The sequence below is a fragment of the Helobdella robusta genome (genome assembly GCF_000326865.2).
Source record: "Helobdella robusta unplaced genomic scaffold HELROscaffold_82, whole genome shotgun sequence".
Taxonomy (NCBI): domain Eukaryota; kingdom Metazoa; phylum Annelida; class Clitellata; order Rhynchobdellida; family Glossiphoniidae; genus Helobdella; species Helobdella robusta.
Genome location: NW_008705476.1, coordinates 502265 through 513953, shown reverse-complemented (window position 1 = coordinate 513953; position 11689 = coordinate 502265). Strand labels below are relative to the sequence as shown.

Here is an 11689-nt window from a genome sequence, read left to right as displayed (position 1 = left end):
ACATACATATGCACACACACGCCACACTTTTCACACACAAACCAAAAAATTACACATCCACACACAATAAAACACACACCTTGTTTCAACAAAAAAAGCCACAAACAAACTCACTCACGCATACATTCAATTCACACATATCACGCATGTGTGACTGCTGATTGTCTTCGGATATATTCACACGCTCTCTCGTATAAATTTCACAATTATAACTCCATTGTCATATCAAACCATTTAAATTTTTTTTCTAAGTAGGCCGGTCCTCAGTGTTCATGTTCACATCTCGTTCACGTGTTTGTTTTTCTGTTTGTTTGTGTTTTTGTTTGCTTGATCGTTTGCTTGTTTGTGTGCATGTTTGTTTTTGTTTGTGTCTGTGTATCTGTGTATGTAAGTCTTTACAAAATGAGATGAGGTATAAATAATAGAAATTAAAAGTCGGGTATAGGCAACGTTGACTGAGGGCTCAAATGTGGAAAAAGTTTTTTGAAATTTGACGAGGGATCCGCCACTGATTGAAATTGAAATTGCGACGGCAGGAATACTTAAATTTAGGTAGAGGGTAATTAAATAGCAACCTACCACCTAAGCTAAACTATTTTGACATGAAACCCGTACATGATGTTTCTGCTGGATGATGTTTAAGTAGCTAATAACTCACGCCAAGTTTTTATTTTAATATTTGAAAATTTTTTTCAATTATTAATTTTATTTCTGTCGAGTTTCTAAAAAGTTAACTACTACAGTTAATGCAACATAAAATCGTTACAAACATCTACTTAATGTTATTATTATTAGTTATTATTATTTAATGTTATTATTTTATTAAACGACGTGCTTCAGCAGACTTATGAATAATTAAAGACATCTGTATGCGAAAATCTGATGATGAATACCTTTCGAAATGCTTGAAAACATTCAATATAGACAAATAAATAACAACCATCGCAACAAAAAACATCAATAACAAATAGCAGTAAAATAACAAAAAAGTGCTTTGAAGAGTAATAAGAAATGTAGAGAGGTGATTAGTAAAATTCAAGATTTTTTTTTTGAAAAATGTAAAATAATTAATAATGCAAATAAAAATATTTATAACACAATGGTTTGATGAATTTATTTAAAGTATAGAGAATAAAAATTGAACACTGTTATCGGCGTATTGAAAAAATTTTCGTCACGTATTCATTTATGTATGTATCTTTAGATACGTTTTTCTTGTATAATGCCAGGCAGGGCCGATTTTGAAAAAAAATTATATATTTTTAAATTAAATTGAAGTTGGTTTAGTTGGACGATCAACTTTTCAACAACAACAACAAAACTGCAACTGCCACAAAAGCGTCTTAAGAAATATTGGTGGGATACTGGAACCACGCTTTGTTTCATCTCGTTTCGTTTCGTTTTTTGTTTCGTCTCGTTTGTAGTCCGAACAGTTCTAGATGTTTTTAATTTTATAACCAGATAATAATTAAGATTTACCAAACAACTCCTCCATAATTTTGACTAAGATTGAGAAGAAAATATAGGTACATTCAAAGATAAGAAAGTTATCAGAAAAGTTATGTATTGAGTATGTGCTAATTTATGATTATGTGTGTGATGTTTGTAGTAGTGTATGTGCGGATGTAAGACTTTTCGTGTGTAAATGTGTGATTGTGTGCGTGTGATTGTGTGTGTGCTGGTGTGTGATTGTGTGTGTGTGTGTGTGTGGGTGGTGTGTGTATGTGTGTGTGTGCGTGCTGGTGTGTGGTTGTGAGTGTTGGTGTCATAAATTTTATCAGATATGATCTTTCTGGAATGTGTATGTGCAAACTTTTTGAACAAATGAACAAACGAACGAACGAACGAACGAACGAAAGATTTACGAACGAACGAGTGAACTAAGAAGAAATGAAGTGTGTTTTTCATTTAAAAAGACTTCATAATTTATTTATTGATAGTAATGATTGATCACGTGGCACCAGATTGTTGTTATTGTTGTTATTGTTGTTTTTGTTGTTGTTGTTATTGCTGTTGTTGCTGTTGTTGTAATTTTTGATGTTGTTGTTTTCTAGATAACATTTTTCATAATGTCATTAGTGTTATCAAGGTTGGCGTGCGTGAGTGTTGATTAGGTTGTTGAAAAAAGGTGGTGCTGTGATAACAATCTTAACTACGAAGTATTTCAAATCATTGTTGATTTTAAAAGTACAAAAATATTGTTGATGTAGCAGCATTGCAGCAGCAGCAGCAGCAGTAGTAGTAGTAGTAGTTGTTGTTGTTGTTGTTGTTGTAGCAGTAGTAGCAGCAGTAGTAATAAAAGCCACAACTTTTGTGGTTTTGCTGTTGCTATTATTGTTGTAGTCGTTTGAGTTGATGTTGCTGATGATGAACGAAGTCATTCTAGTTGCTGTGATTGATGCCGCCTAGGTTTTTATTTTTTATTTCATCACACACACACACACACACACACACACACACACACACACACACACACACACACACACACATGCACACACCACACACACATGCACATACCACACACACACATGCACACACCACACACACACACACGCACACGCACACGCACACACTCTCGCCTATGTGGGATTTTTCTCATAGCCAAAACTTTTATCTGAATTATATTCAAATGGCGCGTGTAGAGAAATATATCGATTATTATTATTATTATTATTATTGTATTATTATTAATGTTATTATAACAAAATTACGTTTTGTTGTTGTTAAAATTTATGTCAATTTGTGATCTTTGGCTCAATTATTATACACAAATGATGGATGGAACACTGCACGCCGATGATGATAATGATGATGACGGTGGTGATGATGATGATGATGGTGGTGATGAAGATGATGATGATGGTTACGATGATGATGATGATGATGATGATTTAATATTGGTGTCATTATTATCACCATCACCGACATTAAAATTGACGTCGACATCATAATCATCACCACCACCACCACCATCATCATCATCATCATCATCATTATCGCTATCTTTATCATCCTCATCCTCTTCCTAACCATCATCATCACCAGTATCATCATTATCGTTAATATCATTACTGTAATAATAATCATCATCATCATCAATCTTCGAATCGAATATCTGAATAAAATTAAGCAAATGATCTAATTAATAGGCCCAAACTCACATAAACATTCATAAGGGTAACACAGAAAGAGAGAGAGAGAGAGGGGAGAGAGAGGGAAAAGAGGAGAAAAGAAAAAGAAGAGAGAAGAAAGAGAGAGATTATTTTAGAAAATTTATTTTTGCTATCAAAGCTGATGAAAAATCAAAACTTGATCAAGAGATTGAACGCTATCTCGATTGAGATTTGCTGGTTAAACATGGATCGCCTACAGATTTCCATTATCTTGTTTTTCATTTGAAAAAATAAAATACAGTTTTAAAAAATTTGCTCGTCGCGTCATTACTGATAACATACAAACACAGAAAGTTATACAGACAAACGGTCATTTAAATGGTCATTCTGACCAACTAAGATACTCTAAAAAAAATACAAAAAGCACAAACATGTACGTGTGACATACAACAAAACGTATAATGCAATATACAAAAAATAACATACAATCAACATACAAATCAAACAACACGCAAACAGTAATATACAAACAACAACAAACGACATACAAACAACAACATATAACATACAAACAACATCGTACAATACAACACAAAATAACACAACAACAGCACACTACTGCACAATTTGTCAACTGTCCTGATGATGAATAACTTATTGCGGATGATGATGAAGATGATGAAGAAAACGATGAAGATGAATATGATGAAGGTGATGATGTTGAAGAAAAAATGATGATGATGATGATGATAATGATGGCTTGATAATGGTAGTATAAATTATGATGATGGGGATGATAATAGTGGCGATGATGATTAAGTAAAGGAAGAAAAAAGAGAAGAGGAAAATGATGATGATGACGACGATGATGGCGATGATGATTTGTTAACCGACCGAGTAGAGAACTTTGCCTGACTTATTAAAAGTTTTTCATGTAATTTACTGTTGCGTTCCACTGTATTTGTTGCAACATCCATCATAATATTAATAAAAATAATAATTATAATCATAATTATAATATTAGTAATAATAAATATAATGTCGTTAATAATAATAATGATAGTAGTAGTAGCGTAGTAGTAGTATTATTATTAGTAGTTGTAGTAGTGGTAGTAGTAGTAGTAGTAGTAGTAGTAGCAGCAGCAGCAGTAGTAGTAGTAATAGAAACAAAATCACAAATACACAAACGTAAAATTGTTCCTGTGTTAGTAAAATTTGTTGCATTATATGGACCAAATGATTCAACTCTTATTATTATTGTTGTTGTTATTTGTTTTGTTATTATTATTATTTTTATCATTATTGTTGTTGTTATTGTTGTTGTTGTTGTTATTAATTAAAAATAAATGATGAACATAAATAAAATCGGCTTATATATTTAAAGGTTTAACATTTTTTGACAATTTGTTCTTCAAACAATCACAAAAAAACTTGCCAACAAACCAACAAAGAAATGAGCTAAAAATCAACAAATAGAAAAACGAACAAACAAACGAACAAACAAATGAAGGAACGAACAAACGAACAAACAAACAAACAATCCGTAGAAACAAAAAACTACGCAACTGTAAACAACGTCATACCGAAACATAAACAAACATTTCATTACCACAAACGTAAACAAATAGTATAAACGATAAAAAAAACTGTGACGTAATAAAAAATTTATACAACTGATAGCATACATGGAGTACAAAAATAGAAATACATGCCAAACAAATCATGTAAATAAATAAAAAATTAAAAAAAAATACAGTTAACATTCAGCATCGTCAAAATCAGAGTCACGATCAACAAAACTGACATCATCATCAGCTACAACAACATTAGCAGCAGCAACAACAACAACAATATCATCACCATCATCAACAACACTTACAACATCATCAACAAAATCTACGCCACAGTATGAGCAACAGCAACAACACTAACAACAAAAACACCAACAAACTCAACAACAAATACTACTAAAACATCATCATCAGCAGCAGCAGCACAACAACAGCAACGACCCAGTCACATTTTTAAACGTGGGTGCAGATTTGTGGACAACGAGAGTTGATTGCTTCCATGCTATTATCATCTTCTTCCTCATCTTCATCTTCATCAGCCTCTAACTTAATCATCATCACCATCATTTTTTGTTTTTTTTTCATCATTATTATGATTATTATCATCATTTTCATACGTCGTTGTTTTCATCATCACATCATCACCATCAAGGATGTTCATAATACCAAAAAATGCGGACTGTCATCATTAAAAGGCATATGAATTAGTAGTAGTTTTAGTAGTTGTTGTTGGCTTTGTTGCTGTTGTTGTTGTTGCTGTTGTTGTTTGTTGTTGTTGCTAGTGTTGTAGCTGTAGATGTTGTTGCTGGCGTTGATGTCAATAATCATTAGATGGAGTTGATGTTGGATGTTCATTGAATAGTAAAGAGATTGCGGTCAACAACGAATAACATTCGTAAAGTGTCCTTGTGTCACTTGTTGAATATCACCCCATTTCAACTGCTACAAAGTTTTAAAGATCGGGTTTTGTGGAGGTCGATGGTCGCCAATGTTCTGAAAGGATAAGGCACGAGAAAGAAGAAAAAAATGTTTGAGTTGCAGCAGTTTGTTCCTTTCAAAAAAATTTTTCAAGAACTTGGGTAAAACTATAAATTTAGTTTATCGAGTTTTTTTTATTACTTTTTTCGGTCATAGTGTTGTTGTATTGTATTGAGATCCAAAAAAAACATTTCTATAAAGTACTGCGTAAAAATTTTGTCTTCAAGTATTTCAAAAATTTAATACTAGATTACATGTATAAACATTTTTTTTACCAACAAACAAACGAACAGAAAATGAAATGAACAGAAATTTTTTTAGCAGAAACACAAACAAAAATGAAAGCAACAAAAAACGAACAAACAAACAAACCACCATAAACAACAACCAAAACAGCAATATTATAAAACCTTCACAAAAACAGTATAAACACAAACAAAAATAAACATAGACATCAAAACATGGACGACAAAACGTAGACAACAAAACACACTTAAAAAGCAACAATCCAATCAAACGATTAACAACAAATAACAACGAGAATCGTGAAAAAAATTTGTATTCACATCTGAAACAACAACGAAAAAATACATATTCATACATTTTGAATGAGAATGTACAGAAAAAAAACCAAAAAAGTTATTATTAATAATAATACACGAAAAATTATTTGTTTAAAAACAAAAAAGACAAAAACACTGAAACCAAAAACCAAAAAATACGAATCGTTAAAAATATTTTTCCAAATGAACTCGACAAATCAATCGTTCTCATGGTAATTCAAACACACGAAATCAAATAAACAACAACTATAACAACAACAACAATAATAATAACAACAAAAATAATAACAAAAACAATAAAATAATAGATAATAATAACAATAATATCATTACAGCCATAGTTATACTCTTTCAATATTGTCATAATGGTTAACAATGAAATTGATATAAAAGATGTTAAGGGTAGTAACTGGTTGTTGTTTGTATCTCATCTAAATGATAGATAGTTGAAACAAACCAGACAAATTTTTCTTACAAAAATGTGAATCATTATCACTCTTTAAAGGTCGTCATCACTTCATCATCAATTTAAACGCCGTCTTCATCATCGCACGAACTATCATCATTATATCACTTAATCATGTATGATCAACAAAGCCACAAAGGGAAACACGTGCATGCAAGCACACACACTCACACACACAAAATACCGTGAAAATGTTAGTCCCCCGTCGAATTTTTCTAGATCGGCCACTGCACACACAAACAGACACACTTACAGAGATTCATACATTCGTACACACATACATAGATAGAAAGAACCAAACATACATAAACAAATAATTACACACACACACATAAATGCACATATACATACAAACAAACATACATAAACACACAGATTCATACATACATACACATACACACATACTTGCATGTATGTTTGTGTTCGAATCCAACATTAAACAGGTCGTCTGAATACAAGAATGAAATGAAGAAGAAAGTTATCAAATCGGTGTTTCGTGGGCTATAGCTACAGAAAAAAAATTATTTTCCTACTTAACTACTTAACCTATTAAAACTACTTAACCTATTAAAACAATAATTACCTATAATAATAATAATAATTATGAAGATGATGAAGATGAAGATGATGACGACGACGACGATGATGATAATAATAATGATAACAACAACAACAATAATGACAGTAACATGTTAACAGTGAAGGCGATGCTGATGACGATTATGGAATTGCAGTCGGTGATGATGACGACGAAAATGATGATGATGATAGAAATGATGACGGTGATGATAATGATGTTATTGAAAAGCCTTTTAATTTTCGTTCTCCACCAAGAGAAGCTTTGTTTCGATGTTGTATTTCTTTTTATTCTTGTGATCAGAGCTGGCATATTTTGTTGCAATAATATAAACAAAAATATTTTTTTATTTCTTTTTTATTGTTATTAGTGTTATCACCATAACTTTTATTTATGCATGAAGATTTATTCTTATACACCCCGATTCAGTTATGTTTTCCAAGTGATGTTTCCATTTTTATTTTTATTATTTTTATTTTTTGTCTGTTTTAATGTCTGTTTGTTTGTCTGTCTGCTGGTCTTTTTGTATGTCTGCTTGTCAGTTTTTTCGGGTTGTCTATCTGTTTCTCTATCTAGCTCTCTGTCCGTCTGTTTGTCTAAAGGTTTGTCTTTGTTTGACTGTCTGTCTGTTTGATAGTCTTGCCGTTTGTTTGTTTGGTTGTGTTTGTTTGTTTGGCTGTCTGTTTGTCTGTCTGTTTATTTGTTTGTCTGCATTTATTATGAGTACGTGATGAGCATCGCCGCCAACCTGCTGCATAATTTTTATCACACACACTAACCACCGACATCTTCATCGTCAATATTTTATATTCATTTTCCAGGTTATCGTCATCTTTACCCTCACAATTTTTTCAAAGTCATCATCCTCATCATTAATAATAGTAATAATAATAATAATATAATCATAATATAATCATAATATAATCATAATATTCATCGTCATCGTCGTCATCATCTTTTACTTCGTTTTATTGTTATTCTTATTTTCAGGCTTTTTAAACATAAGAATTCAGTTTGGTTGATGAATCACCGCTGTATAATGCAGTGTTTCTATGTGTGTGTGCATGTATGCGTGTGTATGTATGTGTGTGTATGTGTGTGTGTGTGTGTGTATATGTGTGTGTGTGCCCCTCTGCAAAATACATGCATAAATGCAATAAAGTACATACGCATGCTATATTATTATATGTATTTTTGTGTTTGTTTTGCATTGGTTTTGCCTGCTAAACAGTTTTGTGTGTGTGTGTGTGCGTGTAAATGTTCATGTGTATGTGCGCCTCGCTTTTGACCGTTATGACTTTTGTATTTTTTTATTTGGTTAAATTTGTCAACTTAAAAATGTTTCTGGCTAACTATTCCTGAATAAATATAAAAAAGAACAGTGTATTATGTTTAACAAATAAAACAACAAAATAAAAAACAAAAACAAATTGTCAAAAAATGTTTGATAAAAATTAAAGTAAAAACTCTAAAAAACAAAATAGGAAAAATGAAAAAAATTTTAGAAAAAATTATCAGTGCGTCGAAGGAAGCAAGTAATAAATGCTTTTGTCTTTAGCTCTTTCCGCATCATCATTTGAGTTAAATTATTTTGCTCTGCGTTTATTCCTATTCATTTTTATTCCTATTATTGTTATTAGTCACTTTTTTAATTTAGTTTTTGTGCAGAACGTCTTTTTATTTCATTTTATTTTATTTTTCTTGGAATTTCTTGGTTCATTTTCTTTCCATTCTATTTTTTCTTTACTTTTTTCGAGATGATAATTAGTCGAACGACGACGATGATGTTGTTGGTGATGTTTTCAGTGACTTTTTAAATGATGTTTTCAGTAATAGTAATGAATTTAATAATAATTTCTCCAATTCAGACTCTCAACTCTTGGCTCTGGGCTTCAAGAAAAAAACATTTTTTCAACTTTTGCATCACAAATTTACTGTAGTATCGTTACTTCTCTTGTTTATCTTAGTAAAGTTACTTTATATTATTCACGTTTTAAAACATACCGAAAGAATATTAAAAGATCTTATAAAATTATTGGCATGTATTTTAGTATTAAAGACGATTCCATTTCGCAACACATACATACATTATAAAATATGCAATTTAGAAAAAATAATTTAAGAAAGAAAAATAAGAAATTTTTCAATTTTTTTTAACACTTTTAGGAGTTGGATAAAAAAAACATCCAACTCCGACAGGAAACGATGCTGATAATGATGATGATGACGATGACGACGACGATGAAGATGATGATGATGATGATGGTGGTGGAGATAGTGGTGATAATGAGGATGACGAAAATGATGATGATGATGGTGATGAAGATGATGACGAAGTCGATAGTGATGATGATGATTTAAATATGCACACATAGCTGTTTACATTCCCGCTTAATTATTTATTTTCTTTTTTATGCAATTTGGGGTGTGTTCTTTATCAAAAAGTTGATGTCATTGATGTTTTTGTTGTTGTTTTTGTTGTTTTTGTTGTTTTTGTTGTCGATATCTTTGTTGATGTTGCTGTTGTTGAAGTTTTGTTGCTGTTGTTGTCAATGTTTTTGTTGATGTTGATTGTCGATGTTTCGTTGTTGGCGTTGTTGTTGTTGATGATGTATTTGCTGTTGTTGTTGTTAACATATTTTCGTATTTTTTATTTTGATTTCTCTTTATTAATGTATTCTGTCGGTAAATTTGTTCAGTGATATAATTAATGTTATTGTCATTGTTGATGTTTTTCTGTACTGCATGATTCTAAAATCAGCATATTTTTGATAAGTGTTTATTTGTTTATTTGCAATTGATCTTGCAATTTTGTCTATAAAACATTAACATCATGTGTTTATGATACCACAAAATCACCTAATGTGTAAACAAAGCAAAACAAATGCAAACAGACATAAACAAACGCAGACAGGCAGAAACAAACACAAACAGACATAAACAAACACAGACAAACGATCTCAAGTTGAACCAATGTGCATGAAATAAATACATGAAGAAGGGTAAAATCAGTTGAACAAGTACAAGTCAAACAACTCTTAAAGAGAAAAACATAACAAACACCTCACAAACATGAATGATAATACAAACAGACAGATACAAACATAAGTTAACATACAAACACACATACAACCACAAACAGACAGACAATCAAAGACGCAAGCATTGTTGTTGTGTGTATGCATCTATGTAATGTATATTGGATGAACTGGATGAAAAAATAGATACAAACATAAGCAAACATACAAACAGACACAGACATGAGCAAACATACATACAGCCACACACAAACAAACAGACATAAACGCAAGGATAAACGTGTATGTATTGTATATTAGATGAATAAAAGTAAGTTGAGGTTACGTATGTTAAGAATTCGCTTCTTTTCCATATAATATAATCACAGCACTGCTATGAGCGAGTGTACGTGTATGTTGGTTTCGTGAATTTGTTAGAGTGGATGCATGTGAGTCTGCTGAGTATGTGTTTGTTTGTGTGCGTTTGTTTGTCTGCGTATGTGAGGGCATTTGTATGTATGCGTTTGTATGTATGAGTGTATGTGTTTGTGTGTTTGTTTGGGCATGAGTTTGTGTGTTTCTGTGTATGTTTGTGTATGCGTTGGTGTGTATTTTCGTGTGTGTGTGTGTTGTATGTTTGTGTTTGCTTGTGTGTATATGTTTATGTATGTGTTTGTGTGTATGTTTGTGTATGTGTTTGTGTGTGCGTGTTTGATTATGTGTGTGTGGCTTAAAATTGTATCATATATCAATAAAAGAATTTATTTGTTAAAAACCAATAAAAACATTTACGGTTAATTATTATCATATGACGTACGGGAGTATGTGGAACTGATATTAATTCTAGACATATTATAGTACTCATGTACACAAAATAGAAATATTTTTGGATACATATCAGTACACATGAACACACACACACATATATTCATATATTCCACACACACACACACACCCACACACACACACACACACATATATATATATATATATATATATATAATTTAATATTGAAAATAAAATATACACATAATTACAAACTAATACGCACAAATACATCCAAATAATGGTAAATACTTGCAAATACAAAGGAGTACAACGATGACAAGATAGATGACATAAAGAAAGCTGGGCATCTATTATATTTGATAACTTTTTAACGCTAATCCGTAACGTACATATTATTTATGTGTTGTTGTTGATGTTGATGTTGTTGGTGTTGTAAATGTTTTGATGTTGTTGTTGGTGTTGCTGGTAATGTGCTGTTAATGTTTTTGAGGTTGTTGTTGTTAATATTTTGATGTTGTTGTTGTTGTTGTTGTTGTTATCGGCGCAGTTTTTGTTGAATATGTTATTACGTTGTTGTTGTTGTTGTTGTTGTTGTTGTTGATATTATGTTGCTGT

The 11689-nt window shown here is 31.3% G+C and overlaps 1 protein-coding gene across 1 annotated transcript in view; it reads right to left on the bottom strand.

The window, feature by feature from the left end:
* Positions 1–11470: 11470 nt before the first annotated feature.
* Positions 11471–11689, bottom strand: part of HELRODRAFT_182234 (hypothetical protein) — a gene marked incomplete at both ends in the record, with an annotated part of 1184 nt that continues 965 nt past the window's right edge. Inside the window, one exon of the mRNA XM_009032533.1 lies at positions 11471–11547. Coding sequence (XP_009030781.1) covers positions 11471–11547 — 77 coding nt within the window. The remainder of the gene's footprint in view (positions 11548–11689) is intronic.